Source organism: Glycine soja, chromosome 2 (assembly GCF_004193775.1).
Source record: "Glycine soja cultivar W05 chromosome 2, ASM419377v2, whole genome shotgun sequence".
NCBI classification, from domain to species: domain Eukaryota; kingdom Viridiplantae; phylum Streptophyta; class Magnoliopsida; order Fabales; family Fabaceae; genus Glycine; species Glycine soja.
Window position 1 is genome coordinate 43,757,158 of NC_041003.1, and position 18,769 is coordinate 43,775,926.

The 18,769-nt window shown below is 31.0% G+C and overlaps 2 protein-coding genes across 5 annotated transcripts; both read left to right on the forward strand.

Annotated features, from left to right (window-relative positions):
• The first annotated feature begins 3,109 nt into the window (after positions 1-3,109).
• On the forward strand, positions 3,110-8,875 carry LOC114396711 (potassium transporter 1-like). Its single transcript, XM_028358838.1, has 9 exons — positions 3,110-3,333; positions 4,095-4,338; positions 4,845-5,090; positions 6,367-6,417; positions 6,494-6,754; positions 6,864-6,916; positions 7,026-7,140; positions 7,224-7,478; positions 7,560-8,875. The coding sequence occupies exons 1-9, from the start codon at positions 3,289-3,291 to the stop codon at positions 8,567-8,569; spliced, it is 2,280 nt and encodes a 759-aa protein (XP_028214639.1). The 5' UTR covers positions 3,110-3,288; the 3' UTR covers positions 8,570-8,875.
• A 2,999-nt stretch (positions 8,876-11,874) lies between these two features.
• On the forward strand, positions 11,875-16,682 carry LOC114396719 (protein CHUP1, chloroplastic-like). Of its 4 annotated transcripts, none has more exons than XR_003663325.1 (6): positions 11,875-12,703; positions 12,813-13,129; positions 13,220-13,331; positions 13,802-13,933; positions 14,000-14,133; positions 16,528-16,613. XR_003663325.1 is itself a non-coding variant. In XM_028358850.1 (6 exons), exons 1-6 carry the CDS (start codon positions 12,032-12,034, stop codon positions 16,588-16,590), a joined length of 1,422 nt encoding a protein of 473 aa, XP_028214651.1. In that variant the 5' UTR covers positions 11,878-12,031; the 3' UTR covers positions 16,591-16,682. The 4 variants fall into 4 exon arrangements, 3 of the variants coding, with proteins under 3 accessions (XP_028214658.1, XP_028214671.1, XP_028214651.1); XM_028358850.1 differs by having other exon boundaries at positions 11,878-12,703; positions 14,008-14,133; positions 16,528-16,682; XM_028358857.1 differs by lacking the exon at positions 16,528-16,613 and having other exon boundaries at positions 14,000-14,291.
• The last annotated feature ends 2,087 nt before the right edge of the window (positions 16,683-18,769 follow it).

Genomic DNA, 18,769 nt, shown 5'->3' on the forward strand with positions numbered 1-18,769 from the left:
GAAAAATGCCAAATAGAATTATTATCAAATAGCATATAACAAAGTATGACAGTGGATTTGGATCACCTAACAGTCAATTGCATGTGCGGTCAGAGAAAGATAGATACATGGGGTGATTCTATATTTCTATAGTTCTTGACATTATAGGCCCCACATATTTTTTCTTCTTCTCTATCTCAAAAGTGGATCACATATAAATATATACATATTTTGAAATGTCAACAGAGAACCAACCTAGATGAATTGGAAGATAAAGAAAGACTTTTAGAAGTCTTCTTAGGATTTTTGTGTCTTTATAGTTTGGTAGGTTGTAAACATCATATCATACTATGGGTGCCTAATTCAGGTTTGCCAGACCTTGTTCTTAATTTGAAAGGAAATTGTCGCTCTAAGTGAACTTCAATTGGGGAACTCTGCACAGAGTAATGAAAAGAAAGAAAAGGCTCAAACCCCTCAAAGCTCTGTTTGGTGGAAAACTTAGCTATTTTCTATTATTGGATGTGATCATAAGGTCAATGAAGACCAGGCATTCATCTACTTCAATGTTCCTAGTTAATTGCCATGATGCCCCACATGGAAAATTTGAAGTCGGTCATCAATTAATTACCCCTCCCCCCTCCCTACCCTAACACATCATAATTATATTTCCATTTCTCACTTTTCATTATTTCAATTCAAAATCTCTAAAATGTTTGGAAGTTGGGTTTTCGAGGAAAAAGACAAGAGTAAATATTTCTTTTCTAACAAATACTTTCTAATTTAACAAATTTTTAAAAATAGAATTGAGAATTGTAATTTGTTTAAATCCAAATAATATGTATAGAAACACAATACTTTATAATCACAAAGTCTAAAATTATTTTCCACTTTTGACTAAAAAAAGAAAATATTTTGAGAAAGATAAAACAAATTAATGAATTTTAAAAAATTTCTTTTAACCAAAATATTAATTAGAAGATTTAGCTTGTATAATTCGATATTAGTTTAATACTCATAATGGAAGCCCTATAGTAATTATACATATGTATCCGCGAGTAAAAATTCGTTAATCCAATATTTTTACTTCAATTTAAAATCATCATCTTCTCTATTAACTAACAATAAAATGACAGGTTAAGCTTAATTTTTTTATAGTGTTTTTTTAAGGAAACCTTTTTATACTGCTAAGCAGTTAAAAAATCAACTTTAATATAAATTTTAATATAATTATTAAAAAAATTAATAATCTTAACGTACTTAACAATTACAGCAACTAAGTTTTATCCCACTTAACAATTAGAGATTAAATAATAGTCTTTTTTTTTTTTACACTTTTGATTAGATTCTTATAGATTAATATAAATCTAAAATCCTTATATTTTATATATTTTTATGAACATTAATAACTAATAACTATCTTAATTTAAAAATAAGAAAATGGTCCCCTCTTTTCTTTAAAACTCCAGTACCAAACATTGACTATGTAATCTTGATAGATTGACAAAACTTGCTAATAGTAAATTACAATGAACAATTTTTTTTACCAACGGATGACTGGTTCAAATGTTAATTAGGTTAATTATTGAATTTTCAGTTTAAATCTTGTGTATGTAAATAATAATAATGAAGAATTAGCCGATCATGTTGTAAATATTCTGCATCAAATAAAATTGTTTCTTGTAAAGAATATATGTGATTTTAAAAAACTATTAGAATTTTGTCTGTTATTATTTAAAAAAAATGGTTTCCCAATTCCATTTTATTGAGATTGTATTTTCTAAGACTTACAAGACTTTTAACATGTTTTGTCCTTACTCACACACTTCCAGAGAAACTTTCCACAATATTATTCATCTCATAATTACTCCAAGCGAAACATGTTTAACTGTGAAGTTCTTATTTGACAGGATATAAAAAAGTAGATAGTACCAATTAATTCCTTTAATCCTTAACTGTACAATCTTGTACCTAGAAAGTCTTTGGATCCCTCTCTTTCTGGTGTGATTCATTAAGGTGTTACATACCCATCAGCTTTTGCTTAATTCGTCCTTGAACCACACCGTACTGGGAGAGAAGTTTGCTTTGACACCATTTGTGACGCCCTTGATTGTAGAGATTTTGGAAAGATTACCTACAAAAGGTTCTGACCGATGAAGGGTTATGACTAATAAGGAAGTTGAGTGAAGTATCACCGTGTAAAATATTATAGTGTGAGAACTGTCAAGAAGTCGACAATCAGAATGTTACACATAACGTGCAAGTTTCTTATACTAAAAAATACCTATATGTACCCAACAATTGAGCTAACTATTGACTTTCAATTTATGGTTTAAAGATAGGGTGGAAATTTATATTTTCTACTTTTAATATAGAAAATAATTTAAGGATATACTATGGTGTAAGAATAATATTTTTTTTAAATAAACATTTGAAATATATACTAACATTTACATTTATTTTCCTTTAAAAAACATTTACATTCCTTTATATGGTAATAAACATGGACGGATCCAAAAGTGTATTAAAAGGAAGTCAATTTTTTTTTACATAATTATTTAAATATCTAACTATTAATAAATAATAAGTTTTAAAAAATATTTATTATTAATTTTGTGTAAAACTAGATATACAATCTTCTAATAGAAGAAAATTAAGCACATATCAATTCAAAAATTTATTTTTCTTATATATTTTTTCATTAGTATTTTTTTAATTTTAATTTTTTTCTGATATATACATAAAGGATCCCAAGGGAGAGGCCATGGCCCCCTTAGATCGGTCATTAACAATAAATTGTTTCAATTTTTTTATCAGTAGAAATTAAAGACAAATATAAAGGAGATTACAACAACTCACAAATTATACTCAATTAACTTAATTATATCCATTTTAAGTTACTTCAATTTCAATTGAATTCATATACATCTATTTTAATTATTTTACACAATCCAAATATTTTTTTTTGATAAATACACAATCCAGATATCTAATGTTCACTTGATGTGAAAAATACTATTTGTAACCAGCATTTGGACAGAAAATAAGTTGTTTACCATTCATTTTGAGGGGTGTGGGGAAGGTGTTAGGTTGGTTAATAAGTCCACCAAGAGAGAGTTAAAGAGCATTGAATGCATTTTGCAACTTCTTTGGACACACACCACTTGCCTTTCTACTACTTCAGTTCTTCTGCTGTTCATTCCCTGTATTCTCTATCTATCATTCACTTCTATATATTATTCTTTGTCTCATCATAACTGACCTCATCTTTGCTTCTGCATCATCATCCTCAATTTTCCTTCTCTTTCAGCCATGAATCCATCTGAGCAATTTGTGGAACATGGAATGTCTCAGCAGGTACTCTTTTTTCTTCATTTTTTACTCTAACAGTCCAAAGTCTATAAACTAAAGGAACTATACCCCTCAATACTTGCATGGTCTATTGTCAACTTTTTTATTAACTGATCCATTTCTACATGGTCATTTTCCTGTGAATGTCTTCATATTTTCCCATGTTGTCTAAAATGTTTTCAAGGTTGGGAACTTCCATTGACATGTTTGATATTTTGAGCTAGATGGGGTTCTGTGAGTTTTGTCTGTCGTATTGACAACTAATAAGATGTTACTTGTATTCATGGTGTTTCCCTTAGGTGTATAAGAAGGACATTGCCATGTTCCGCTTTGGATTTTAATGACATCAGTGTCCTTTTCTTAATGTCTACTAATTATTTACTGGCTTTTTGGCATTGCATGTGAGTTATATTAACATATTACATTGGATCCTCATTTTGCTATTTCTAACTGCTTCTGATTTCTCTATTTATTTTATTTCTTCAATTTTTCATATTTGATTAATGTTTGTGTTCTGAATTGTGGAGAGTGTTGGTCACAACAGGGTTTAATTGGAGAAAAGTCTTAATTCTAGCATTTTCCTTTTAAAGTTTTAAAAAATATAATGAACTGGATGCTGCTCTGACATATGGACTCATGATACTCAGAAGTTTATAGAATGCTTTAATAGGATTTTTCTTTACTTTGTCATAAGTGCTATGGCACTTGGCTAAGGTTAATTGTGCATTGTATACTACTAATTTCTTATTTTTTGCTTCTTGTATCAGAATTTAAAGAGAACATCTTGTGCAACTGTGCTCACTCTAGCATACCAAAGTCTTGGAATAGTTTATGGTGACCTCAGCACTTCTCCTCTTTATGTTTACAAGACCACGTTCTCAGGGAAATTGAGGCTCAAAGAAGATGAAGAGGAAATTTTTGGCGTGCTTTCATTTATCTTCTGGACATTTACCATTATTGCTCTCTTCAAATATGTTTTCATTGTTATGTCTGCTGATGACAATGGGGAAGGTAAAATCTCGAATCATGAATCTGGTGCTCTTGGTGTGTGTCTGTTCAGTTCCTCAGGTTTCCAAGCTGCAAAAGCCAAGCCAATTATAACTATATGGGATAGATACATAATTTTATATTCAGATTCTTATTAAACCAAAAATTACACAACTGCTGAATATTTATGCTTTACCAAATGGAAAAAAGAAAAGCACAGTCTATATCCAGTCATTTGTTCCTATAACTTTATATAAAATTGTGAGCATAATTTTCCTCCTTTATGTGTAGTTTCTTGAAATATAATCCGCCTTACATGATTTATTGATTAGTAGAATAATGTTTCAGGATTAATTTACTGGTGACTTACTACCACTATTTGTTTTACAATAGAGATATAGAAATTTCCTGTCAACAGTTTGCTAAATGAGTCATTATTTTCCGTCTTGCTCCATGAGCATCTTAGAATTTCTCATGTTGCCGAGGATAATTAGTGAAATCTTTTTAGAATCAATGGTTCACTTGTGCAGGAGGTACCTTTGCATTGTACTCACTTCTCTGCCGGCATGCAAGACTAAGCATTTTACCTAATCAGCAAGCCACAGATGAGAAATTATCGGCATATACCACACAAGATTCTGCTGACACATGGCTGTCTGCTAATTTGAAGTTGTTCTTTGAAAAGCACCCAAGGTTCCAGAAAGGACTGTTGATCTTTGTTCTGCTAGGAACCTGTATGACAATTGGTGATGGTGTGATTACTCCTGCAATATCAGGTAGTTGATCAAGAGCAGCCCCTGAGCTTCTATAAGAACACATGAAGTATGTGATCCATCATTGGCTTTGTTATAGTTACATGAGTGCATGCCTTAAATGGTAGCTTTAGGTGATTGCTCATTTCTAGAATTATTATTTCTTTTTAGTTTCATCGGATAAAAACATATTTCAGATTAAATATTTGTATTGTTTACAGAAAATATGCTGAGTCAGTTTGGATAAACTGCTCAACAATTGTAGGAGAAGAACATAATGAATCAAGGAGGTAACATGAATAATTTTTTTCTGCAAGTTAAAATTAACTTATGGGTTCCAACTTAAATAGAAATTAAATAAGAAGACATTTGACAAAGTTAAGTTGCATAAGTTAATTTTAATTAATGAGAGAAGTCTTATTCATTTTATCTCCCCAATTTATTTTATTTTCTTCTTCTTAAAGTGTTTATTGAGAAGTTTATTCAAATTAACTCAATTTCTTGACATGAATCTCAAACATCATACCACAATAGTTCTACATCTCATGATTAAATGTATGATGTAATGCAGTCTAAGTTCATATTAGCAAGGAAAGGGAAAATAAGTTACTGAAGGTTATTGGCATTTTTAATTTTCTAATTAATAAGTATGGTAGAAAAGGCACGTATTATTCTTCTTTCGCGGAAGATTTGTTCTGTGAAACATGTTTTTCTTAGGGTTAAGAAAATTATATATTTCAAATATCATATTAATCTAGCAAACCGCCCTAGTGAATTGCAATACTTTTGATGGTCAGATGGGGAACTTTTTTTTTAACAGAATGATCAAATGGGGAACTTGTTCATCATTATATAATTATTACATAATAATGAAGAAAATGGATGGTAGGGGCCTAGTGGGGAATTCCTATGGGCGGTAACCATTAGACAAGTATTTTACTATGGAGGTTTTAAAGCAATGCAAATTTTGCAGAATAAGTGAGGGAATAAGATATTCTAAGGGCTCTAACTGAGAACATTTTTAGAATTGGAGGGGCAAGGGGTAAAGGAACCTCACAATACACTGATACTTAAGGAGATTACTATCTTAATATTTATTAGTAAAAGGAAATTACTAGTGAATTACATATCAAGAGATTTATGCCATATCACCTAGTTCTTGGATTCCTATGTTTTTTTTCCTTTCTAAATTTAATTTACTTATTATGAGATATGAGTTAGTTCAGGAGTTGATATCTGTAAAAACATTTGTATTTGTTTCTCCTTTGGGTCTATGAACATCCCTCGTGTCTCCTTTCAGTTTTTTCAGCAGTTTCAGGAGTTCAAGTTAAGATCAAAGGACTCCATGAAAGTAAGCCCACCAAGCTTCTTTCACCACCTTTATATAATCTATTCACAATTTTTAAAACTCTACATTATTTATGCAGATTATGTTGTCATAATCTCATGTGTCATTTTGTTGGTCCTTTTCTCCATTCAACATCATGGGACACATAGAGTTGCCTTCATGTTTGCCCCAGTAGTTGCAGCATGGCTTTTGTGCATCAGTGGTATTGGTGTATACAACATATTCTACTGGAACCGACAAATATACCGTGCACTTTCTCCACTCTACATGTTGAAGTTCCTCAGAGCCACTGGCATTGAAGGATGGATGTCATTAGGTGGAGTTGTGCTTTCAATCACAGGTACCTATCATATAGTTTTTATTTTTTATTGTATAAGAACCTATATAATATAGTTAATTTTATTAACAGCTAGAATAGTGGAATTAATTTTCCTGTGGTACTTTCTCAGGAGTGGAGGCAATGTATGCTGCCTTGGGTCATTTTTCTGCACTCTCAATAAAGGTAAATAGAGATTTGAGAGTATAGAATAAATGAATGATTAAGTTGATCCTAGTATGCTATTCTGCCATACCAAAATGATATGTGCTTTAACAGTCTCCCTTAATCTCAGGTGGCTTTCACATGTCTAGTGTATCCCTGCCTGATTTTGGCATATATGGGTGAGGCCGCGTTTCTCTCTAAGCACCATCATGACATTCAAGAAAGTTTCTACAAAGCCATACCAGGCAAGAAATTATTTCAAGAAACCACAAGCTTCTAAGGTTATTTATGGCCTCTCTAGTGTAATTGTGCTACTATTTTTCTGCAGAAACTGTATTTTGGCCAGTTTTCATAGTGGCCACTCTTGCTGCCATTGTTGGAAGTCAAGCAGTGATTTCGGCTACCTTTTCCATTGTAAGCCAGTGTTGTGCACTAAATTGTTTTCCTCCGGTTAAGATTGTTCATACTTCAAGCAGAATATACGGACAGATTTATGTCCCAGAAGTCAATTGGATATTAATGTGCCTTTGTTTAGCTGTGACAATTGGCCTAAGGGATATTGACATGATGGGTCATGCATATGGTACACTTCTTTTTCACTATGTTTACCTATGATATTTTAATTATTGACAATTAAGTGCTAACTATTTTGCTTGGTCTGTAGGGCTGGCCACCACCACTGTTATGTTTGTGACAACATGCTTGATGACACTAGTAATGGTGATTGTTTGGAAGCAAGGAATAATAAAAGCCATTATATGTTTGGTATTGTTTGGATCAATTGAACTGCTTTACATCTCGGCTTCTATCTGCAAAGTTCCTGAAGGAGGATGGATCCCCCTTGTGCTATCTTTTATCTTTATGAGTATAATGTTCACTTGGAACTATGGAACAATGAAGAAACATGAATTTGATGTGGAGAACAAGGTTTCAATGAGCAAGATACTATCCTTGGGACCTTGCTTAGGCATGGTCCGTGTCCCGGGAATAGGGGTCATTTTCAGCAATCTGGCTTCAGGTGTTCCAGCTATTTTTGGCCATTTTGTTACAAACTTGCCAGCATTCCATCAGGTGTTAGTTTTTGTATGTGTCAAATCAGTTCAAGTCCCTTGTGTCAGTGACAACGAACGGTTGGTCATCAGCAGGATTGGCCCGAAGGAGTACCGCATGTTTTGTTGCATTGTCAGGTACGGCTACAAGGATCTGCAACAAGAGAACTACAATTTTGAGAACAAATTGGTAAGTGCAATAATACAATTTGTAGAAATAGAAGAGAGTGATCCAGCACCAACACCAGAAGAATTTTCTATGGATGATGGAAACTTAAATATGGAACACCTTGGTGTTTCACCACACACTTTGAGTAGCTCATGTTACATAGAGAAAAATTTTCCATTTTCATGTGTTTTACGTGCGAAGAAGAATGACAATGATCATCTTCAAGAGACTCCCTATAAAGATGAGTCTATGCAGATTTTAAAAGCCAAGGAGTCTGGTGTTACCTATATACTTGGACATTCCTATGCAGAGGCAAAGAAATCATCCACCATTCTAAAGAAATTTGCCATTAATGTTGTTTATGCTTTTCTAAGCAAAAATTGCAGAGACCCTGATGGTTTCTTGAACGTAGCTCATACTTCTTTGCTAGAAGTTGGTATGGTTTACCATGTCTAACTCTAACATTTTCACAAAGGTATTTGCATAGAAGAAAATAGTCAATTTGTAAATGTTGGTTAAAAACATTGACAATGACTTCCACAAGGCAGTTATAAGGATGAACCAGTTGTAGATTTTACATCATTGAGCTCTAGGTGTCCATGATTCTGTATCTAAGAATGTAATTTAAAAATTTGTTTCATACAAAAAAAAAATGTATAATATACACAGGTACATATTTCTTGTAACACCAGACTTCAATTTCCTCCATAATGTAGAATATACAGAGGTACCTACATACTTGAACAATAATATTGCTTATTATACATTCTTGATGCACACTGAATTTAATCCTCAATTTTAACCTTCTCTAATTGTATTGGATGAAATTGAAAAACTTCAGAAGTTCTATAATAGCTTTTGCATGTGCTAATAGGAATTGAATCTGTTGGCTTTTCCAACTCATTTTTTCTTGATTACATCAACCAGCATCTCTATCAGCTTGTATAATTTCGCTAGTTTTCTCTTCATTATCACATTGGACACTGCAAACTATCATAATCCACCTATAATATCCAAATATAAACAGCATAAAGAAATAAATAAATAATTTCCAACAGGAATTGTAACGTACTTCTTACTATACCCTAATGAGGGTCTTCACGCTACCATCGTGTAAATTTTTACATTACCCTTTCTAATGATAGCATTCAATTCGTAACCATAAGTAGATTTGACAGTTTCACTATCCAAGCCTTGTAATTATCAAATTAGTTTTTAGTGACACAAATGTATTAGCTAGGAACATGCACAACTCTAGCCAGCGATCTTTGTATCGCTCATATGTGGACTTGGTGTTCCAAGGTGGAATAATAGTAAATTGGTTGGTAGGCAGAAAGAAAAGCATTTCGTGGGCTAACACTATTTTACAAATTTGATATTGAAATTTGAAGAAATTTAAAGAAATTTGTGTTAGCTTCAGATTTCTCAGTTGAGAAATCAACTTCTCAAAGTGACCCAAATGATTCTTCTTATTTATTTTCTCATCTTTCTTCAACTAATTCATTTTTCATTAAACAAAAAAGAAATATAATAAGCATGCAACAGTTTATACATGCAACATCATTTTTTGCATCTATTTCTCTCTATCATTATGACATGTAGTACGGAGGAAAGACGAGTGATATATTTTTTTGTATGAATACAAAGGAAAGATGGTTTTTTCTTTCCTTCAAAAATACTTTTTGGTTCTTGATCTTTTTAGTAAAATTTATTTTAATATTCTCTCTTTTTTTATCCTTTATATTTTAAATGTGAGCCAATGTGATCCTTTATTAAAATTAGTTTAAATATATTGTTTAATGTCATTCAATCATATATTTTTGTTTGTGTCAAAGGTTGTCGAGTTTCTTAATAGCTACTTTAAAATTCATTTAAAAATATTTCTAATTTATTGTTCGTGTAAAATCTTTAATAATGTATGAAAATTAAACTTAATTTTTTATTATTATATAGAATTTAGACAAGTACTATTAAATAATAAATAAAACTCGACAAGAAATTAAGTGTAAATAACATTATATATTTATTGGACCTACGTAATTTAACTCAGTAACATATATATAATGTGTTGAACAATGAAAAAGAAAAGTGTGATATATATATATATATATATATATATATATATATATATATATATATATATATATATATATATATATATTGTTTGCATTTCTTCCCCATCAATGTTATGTACATTATATTTGTGTGGATAAGAATGATATATATAAGGTTTGGACGTAAAACAGCCTGCAAGGCTGGACAGTGGGGCTATATATAAACATTGTTAAAAGGTTATGCATGTTCCATATTCATCTATGTAGGAACCCAATATGATATTCTTAGTCTTTGATGTGTTGACCCACAATATTCAAATTCAATGTGTACATTCTAGCCAACTATATACAGCTCCAACCGCGCAATAAATGTTAACAGAATCATAGTTGTCATTGAAACTTCACAAGAATTCCCAAATGCTGCATGAGGTGTAGACTTCTTCCCTCATATTCAGGGCATCTACATATCAACTTTACATTATTTCTCATTTCTCTAAGTTGATACTATATTTTAATTGATTCAACTTTTATAATGTGCTTGCTCTTCACTTTTCTTTTTTCAAGTCAGAAAGAAAGAAGAAATAAAGGAATGATGAGATAAGCCACCTACTCCAAGAGGAAAAAAAACACACATTTGTTCCTCTAAAAATTGTTAGTGATGGTAAAGAGAATGGAATGACATATATATGAAGTTTCAAACAAATATTTTAAGGACTTGGAACAATGTTTCTGATTACTTTCACGTTCTTCACCTAAAGCATAAACAGTACCAATCTACATCAATTCACACTTTCGGTTGTGGAAAGGGTAGAAGGGGTGATGAATTTAAGTCCATGGAATTAGGAGTAGAAAAAAAGAAAAGGAGCTAAGGAGGGGCTTTGAGACAACATAATTAATTGGAAAAAAATGTAGATATCATAAGGATCTTATTTGGTATGCTGTAATAATCACCACCTTTCCTTATGAATATTTTCACGTACCCTTCTAGGAACCTCACTATATGGGATACATTTTCCTACCTCCTTTGTCCTTTCTTTTCATTGCTTCATAAGCAAAGAATAGCCAAAAATGCCATTCAACTAGAAGAAGGGCACTTCTCAAATGATGAAAAGAAAGGTAACCATCACAATAGAGCTAGGCTGACCCAATGACACTCCCATTCCACATGTTACACTTGTACATGACAGATTTGTAAAGATTAAAGAGAGTTCCATATAGGTAGGTAGGTATGTTTAGACTTTGTAACCAGTTTGGTATACTAACTAGTTTTTTTTTTTGCCACGTGTATAGTAAATAGAAAATCTGAATTGAATTAAGAGTGGACATGATTCAAAATAGAAATTAATGAGACAAGACAAGCATATACTCACTAATGCCAAATAACCTCACTTAGCAAAATTTTGAAGTATAGGTGTACAACACTAAACCCTCAAAGATATGACACCATAACAAATTAGAAAGCAAGAAATCTCACCCCGCAAAAGATTAGTCTAAAATCAAAAGCATTGAAGTAGAGTAAATTTGACCAAAGAATTTAAGGTTGTACCTAACATGGCACTCTAAGTGCAGCTATCACATACTAGCACTGCCATCAAGCCCAAGTAATCTCCTATCCCCCATAAAATTTGTCACAAAAGAAATCATAATGAGTCTTTAGAGCAAAGTGCATTAAAGTGGTGTGAAATGTCCAAAGCATCCTTATCAAGACTATTGTTCTCATCATGTCCATAATGCCATTGCAAGCATCTTCAGGGGCATTCTAGCATATTTAACTCTTACATACCAACCTTACTTCAAAAGCAAGACCAAATTTAGAAGAAAAACAAGCTATCAAATTGGTAACCATCTAATAGCTATCTTTCTGATGAGGGAAGGGGAGACAATGCTACAGGAAGAGAATGAGTCTGAGATCATCACATCTCTTAAGAAAAAACTTGAAGTCCACATGGCAAGGAATGAGTTACTACTGAAGGAAAATCAGGAACTCAGAGAAGAAGTAGTTCGGTTAAAGTCACAGATAATTTCACTTAAAGCACACAACATGGAGAGGAAATCCGTTCTATGGAAGAAGATACAGAAATCCATAGATGACAACAACAATTCAGAAGCACATCAACAACATAAAGCACCACCAGTTCAGGTAATCACAGGTGAAAAGAGTTCACAGTATGAGAATGTGCATACAAATCCAAATTTCAAAGACACAACACCTAAAAAAGACAAACCAGCAGCAATAGTAACACCAGCTCCGCCACCAAGGCCTTCTCCCACCCTCCTTCTTCCTTTACATAAAAAAGAGAAAGGACTTAAAGTGCAGCAAGCAATAGCACCACCACCACCTCCAACACCACCAAAATTATCATCGGTTGGGTTAAAAACTCTGCGCCGTGTGCCTGAAGTAATCGAATTGTATCGTTCCCTAACACAAAAGGATGCTAACATGGAAAACAGAATACATTCCAATGGAATTCCCACAGTAGCATTCACCAGAAACATGATTGAGGAAATTGAAAACCGCTCAACTTATCTCTCAGCTGTAAGTTTAGTTCCAAGCTCCTCAATGCTCATCATATTTATGTGTCAAATTTTTCTATGTTGATTAATCTTAATCTATGCTCATTGATACTATGCACATTTCTGGACAGATAAAATCAGAAGTTCAAAGACAAGGGGAATTCATCAGTTTCTTAATTAAGGAGGTTGAGTCTACCTCTTTTGCAGATGTTTCTGAGGTGGAAGCATTTGTCAAATGGCTAGATGGGGAACTATCTTCATTGGTGGATGAAAGGTCAGTGCTAAAACATTTTCCTCAATGGCCAGAACAAAAAGTAGATGCACTCAGAGAAGCAGCTTGTAACTACAGAGATCTGAAGAACCTTGAATCTGAAGTTTCATCCTATGAGGACAATCCCAAAGAGTCATTGGCTCAGACTTTGAGAAAGATACAAGCACTGCAAGACAGGCGAGCATGTACTAAATTTACTAATCCGCTAACTAAAACTTTTGAGCAATACTTAAAAATCAATTGAAAGTGCCACTTTCAAATGTGCAGGTTGGAGAGAAGTGTAAGTGCTAAAGAGAGGATGAGGGAGAGTACTAGCAAGAGATACAAGAATTTCCATATCCCTTGGGAATGGATGCTGGACATAGGCATTATTGGTCAGGTAGGGAGCACATAGCTTACTTATTCATGCCTTAAGAGAAATATAAACACCACCTTTCTATTAAATAAGGTTTATTGGTTAGTATGCTTACTAATGATGGTGTGTGTTTTGTTCAAAATATATAAAGGTTTATTGGTTAGTAATCTTAAACTCAAGCTTATGTGAAATCAAGAAAAAATACATTATTGGTTAGCATGCTTAAACTCCAGTTTATGTGAAATCAAACATGACGTTGTTGAATGGTCCTGTAATTGTCAGTTTCACATAGATCAAACAACCATAAAACTAATTGAGGGTATATTGTTCTATAATTCTAGCCTCAGACAAAATTAGTATCATTTCAATGACTCCAGACAAAAAGTTTCTAATGTTGATTAATCTTCATCTTTTCTAGCCTTTCATTGTAGAAGGGGTATCTAGTTATTACAATCAAAATCAATTGAATGGCTTTATCTTGTTATTGACTGCAGATGAAGCTAAGTTCATTGAGGCTGGCAAAGGAATTCATGAAACGGATGACAAAGGAATTAGTGTCAAATGAACTTTTGCAGGAAGATAACCTTTTTGTACAAGGAGTTAAGTTTGCATTCAGAGTGCACCAGGTAGAGTACATTCCTCAAACAGCCCTAAGTTAACATTTCCTCTTATCCAACTCATCAACCATGAAGCCTTTCAGTTTGCAGGTGGCTTTGATCTTGAGACCATACAAGCATTTCAAGAATTGAAGAAGATTGGTTGTGCTATACCAAGCTATAGTAATCTGATAAAATGCCCCAAACTTGTTAAAACTTGCCAGAAACCTGTATGTTAACTTAAATTGTCTTCTCTTAATTATTTGATGTATACACATTAGCCGCGGAATTGAGAAAATGTATATGCTATGTAATTTCTTAAAGCATTGCCTACTTTTGGATATTAGGTATATGCTTTCTTAATTATGCAAGAGATAAATCCTCATTAGTCATTGTGCAAGTGATAAATTATACGTATATTACTAAATTAAAACTTTTGGATAGAAGTATATTATTTTTAGTTTCCTAAATTAAAACTTGCATTTTGTGGTTTCTTAAATTTGTAAAATATTTTTTAGTCCTTTTAACATTTCATTTTTTCGTAAAATAAATTAAAAAGGATTTTATTTAAAAATAAATAAAATTTTAGAAAAATAATGAGATTTTTATAATTAAATAAATAAGGAGGAAAATAATTTTATTAATTAAAATAATTTTTTAGGTAAACAAAATAAATATGTGTTTTTAGAAAATAAAATAAAAAGATATTTTATTTATTCATTTGATAAAAAGTAAGATAGAGTTCATTTTTATAAAATAAAAAAACTAAATAATAGGCTAAAAGTATCCTAATTATAAATAAATATATATTAGGTCAGTTTTTTTATGTCTCTACGCTCTTTCTTACTCTTAAATTTGATTTCCCTTTTTCCTCTTTCAAAATTATCTCTTTTTCCCGCATATACTCAAATTTGTCTCAGTAAAATTATAATTTCAGATTCGTTAACAGTTGGATCGTCGTGAAATTTGGACACCAACTTTGCAACTCATTTTCACACATTTCCACTGTTGGGATTATTTGTGAAATGATGTTTGTAGAGAGAGAAATGTTCCTCGCACGGAGATAGTAAAATTAAGGCTCCAATTCCTTGTTCTTCTTGTCTCTAATGCTTGAAAACCCTAACAAAATAACCTAAAAAAAAGCTTGAGGAATCTTAGGGAACCGTTAGAGACACTGCTATTGCTGCCGGACTACACATGTAAGTCCGCTTAGAGGTAAGAGATGAATTTATCACAATTGAGATTAGAATGAACATATGTAGAGATCCTTAGAGGATCAAAATGGGATTTATTTTGGGGTGCTTATTCTATTATAATTCTTTTTGTATGACTATAATTACGAGATTGTTGTGTTTGACGAACTAATTGATTTCTTGATGTGAATTGGTTGATAAAATTGAGTGTTCTTGGTATTTTTGTGTTTTTTACCTATGATTTTGATTACTTTGATTTTGATATGATTATGTGAAATTGTTTGAGGGATTTTACTTTCCATGTTGTGAGAAACATTTTTATATAATTTGTTTGTGTTTTGGATAAAATTTATTACATTAGCGTGATAAATTGTTATGTTGGGATCATGAAATTGTAATTGAAATGGTGTGTAAGTGATAAATTGAATATGTAATGAATTTTGAAATAACATGTTTCTTTGAAATTATAACATTGTTAATGAGATTGAATATAATTGCAAAGTTGAACATGCGTTAATTTGTGAGATGCATGTAAACATGTGATGATGAATTGTGACATTGTGAGATGTTAAATTGTAAACATGGGATATAGTAGTGAATAAATATGTGGTTAATACTTGATATGACAATACTTGTGTTGTGAGTTGTGAATTATACAATAACCTAACTGACGTTTATCTTGAGAAAAATGTTTATGCGTGAAGTGTTAAAAGGAAAATGTAGGGTTCCAAGTTAGGAACCTAAAGTGTTAAATTGTAGCGCAATGTGTTAAATGTGTTTGAAAATAAGTGTGAGATCGTTGATATTGTATAATTCATGAGCAATGTCTGTGTGCAAAAGTTGTTTTAGGGATTGGATCTGAATCAGGAAGGTGAGGCCCTAATGGATTCTTTGGAGTCTAGGCCTTAAGAGTAAATACACTCGGTTTGAGCGCTCCTTTAAGCATATGTTGATCCCATATGATTGCAGTATTCTCGCAAAACAGAGTGACCCTGACTAGTCACCTTATAATTTTACTTAGTGAGAGTAACCTGACATACACATTGTGTGACGTGTCTTGCTATGTACTTTTAAGTGCTCTAATATTATTTTTCACTAACATGGTAGCACATTGCATATAAATTTGAGTCTTGGTATAATCGTTGCATAACGCTTGAGAATTGTTTATTATGAAATTGGTGAGTGTTGTTATATCTTAACTCGAGTGTGTGATTCATATGTAATGTGATTGATGATTAAAAAATGAATTTTAAATTATAAAGTTGTGAAGTGGCATAGATTGTATTAAGTTGAACTATGCTATAAATATTTTTATAGTGTATTTTGCTCATGTCTTTGTTTATCTGTATTTTATTTAGAAATGTGATAACTCACTCCCTATGTGTTGTTTATGTTTGATTCCTGTGATGATTTCGAACCTTGTATTTGTAGGAGGAGATGATTAGATGTATGACTTTAAAGACCGTCATGCTACAGGACGCTGTGACACAATAATATGATAGGACGTGACATTGGAGCATAAATTTCTATTTTAATTGTACAATGTTCCAAGCATGTATTTTATTTTATTTTATTCCATTGCTTAACTTGAGTTCTTTTGTAAATATAGACAATCTTATTTTGAACGAAAGATGTCTAATAAATTTTATTTAATAACAATGAAATGAATGAAATCACGTGAATTTGTTTAAACAATTTAAAGAAAATTTATTTAATTAAATTTCGTATTTTATATATTTTTCTTAATTAATGTATGTCAGTAGAAGATGTTACATTTCTTTTTCAAAAAAAACTCAATAGTTAAATATATAATAGCAAACACTTTTAGATTTATGTATTTAATTGTGGAATTAAACACATAATTTTTTTTTATAAAAAAAACACAACCCATAAAGAAATAAAGAATGTTAAGAAAATGGGTATTGAGTACTCGATTTGGTGGGTGTTTGAGTTTTCCATTATATCATTATCATGCCAAACATTTTATTTTATACCCACACGTGCATTTGAGGAACTCAGTATATATATTGCGGACGTGAGCTTATTCTTCCCGTTATTGAGATTTATTAAAAGGATTAAATATTCCCAAAGAATGATGTATAACAAATAATCTTTATATAAAAAAATATGTTTTGAAGAGTACTTTTTTAATAGAGAAGAATCATGTGATAATAAATTTTAAAAAAACAAATAACATCTACAAATTTTAAAAATATTTTTTTTGCACGTTAAATTAAGTTTTTATAATAAAATCGAGCTAGATTAACTCTTGAATATGTATACTAGATAAAAAATTTAATTTGCAGCAAATTGTGTAGTGTGGAGGTGCTGATTTGGTGAGAAGAAGAACGCAGGTGAGCTTCATATTTCAGCTACTCTCAAACAATGAGAATGAGATACATCACTTTGGACCTTTTTAATTATCTTTTACACTTGAATGTGTTATTTCTCCCTTGTCTTGAAATTAAATTACAAAATTAAATATTAACAAAATTAAATATTAATACAACTGGAAAAAAGACAATAAATAAAGCCAATTTCGTTCCCTTCCTATTCCTTCACTTTTTGGAGAATCTCAAACTGATAGAAGAAATTAATTTTGCCATCTTTTTTCTGGATCATTCCTTCAAAACTCTACAATATCATACGTACCGATAAAAAAAATTATGATAAAGATCAAATTTCTCATACATCTTAATTATATTTAATAATTTAAAATTAGTTATATTAAAATTAATTGTTCATTTAATTTCAAAGTAAACAGGTGTTAAATCATTGAAATCTATTCTTTTAACCAGATTCTTTTAGAATCATGTTATCTACGAAAATGAGTATTTTTTTTAAATTATCATAATAGGTATTTAAAAAAAACTATGAAAATAAATAAATCACATTTTGCTACACGATTTTACAATAAAGAAATCGTATATTAAAGCAAAATTTCACTTTTTATTTGATTAAAATATTTTTATGTAAGAATTGAAATTATATTTTAACATACGATTCTAGTTATTTTTTTAAAATTTTTTATTATTAAAAGTTGAAATTTTATATAATTTCAGTTTTTTTAAAATTTTAAAAACCATGTTTAAATCATATGTTACACGATTTCAACTTTTAATAACAAAAAAAATTAAAAAATTGAAATCATATGTCAAAATAAGATTTCAATGTGAAAATTTTTTACAATATAAAATTGTGCTTAAGTATGATTTTTTCAAAGTATGATTTATTTATTTTTATAACTTTTTAAAAATTCATCAATTATAATATTTTTTTAAAAAAATTACACCATAGTGGTGCAAGAGCCCAGATTACATACTATAGAGTATTTACCGATGACGGATATCTCTGAAAAAATCTGTTTATTATCTTTAATGAAATCTCTTTGATTTTTTGTTTATTATCTTTAATGAAATATCTTTGATTTTAATTTTTCATTCGACAGTGCTCGAACTCACACTTACGATATTACATTTAATTATTATTAGGTTAACCTGAAATCTAATAATAATTAAATATAATATTTATGGAAATCATTTTTAGAAAAAAACTAATCCAATCAATCACACACTAAAATTTAAAAGTCTTTTGTCTTTTTAAATTGTCCCTTTCCGTGTCACACTGCTAACAGTTATACACATGGATAAGGATTTTTCGTACACATATGATA

What these genes read in the sequence shown, in the direction of transcription:
- LOC114396711 (XM_028358838.1), top strand. Translation starts at nt 3,289, where the DNA reads ATGAATCCATCTGAGCAATTTGTGGAACATGGAATGTCTCAGCAG. An exon ending in TGCTGATGACAATGGGGAAG is followed by an intron (nt 4,339 to 4,844) that starts GTAAAATCTCGA and finishes TCACTTGTGCAG; the next exon opens with GAGGTACCTTTGCATTGTAC. An exon ending in TTTCTGCACTCTCAATAAAG is followed by an intron (nt 6,917 to 7,025) that starts GTAAATAGAGAT and finishes CCTTAATCTCAG; the next exon opens with GTGGCTTTCACATGTCTAGT.
- LOC114396719 (XM_028358850.1), top strand. Translation starts at nt 12,032, where the DNA reads ATGAGGGAAGGGGAGACAATGCTACAGGAAGAGAATGAGTCTGAGATC. An exon ending in TTGCATTCAGAGTGCACCAG is followed by an intron (nt 13,934 to 14,007) that starts GTAGAGTACATT and finishes GAAGCCTTTCAG; the next exon opens with TTTGCAGGTGGCTTTGATCT. An exon ending in TTAAAACTTGCCAGAAACCT is followed by an intron (nt 14,134 to 16,527) that starts GTATGTTAACTT and finishes TTGTATTTGTAG; the next exon opens with GAGGAGATGATTAGATGTAT.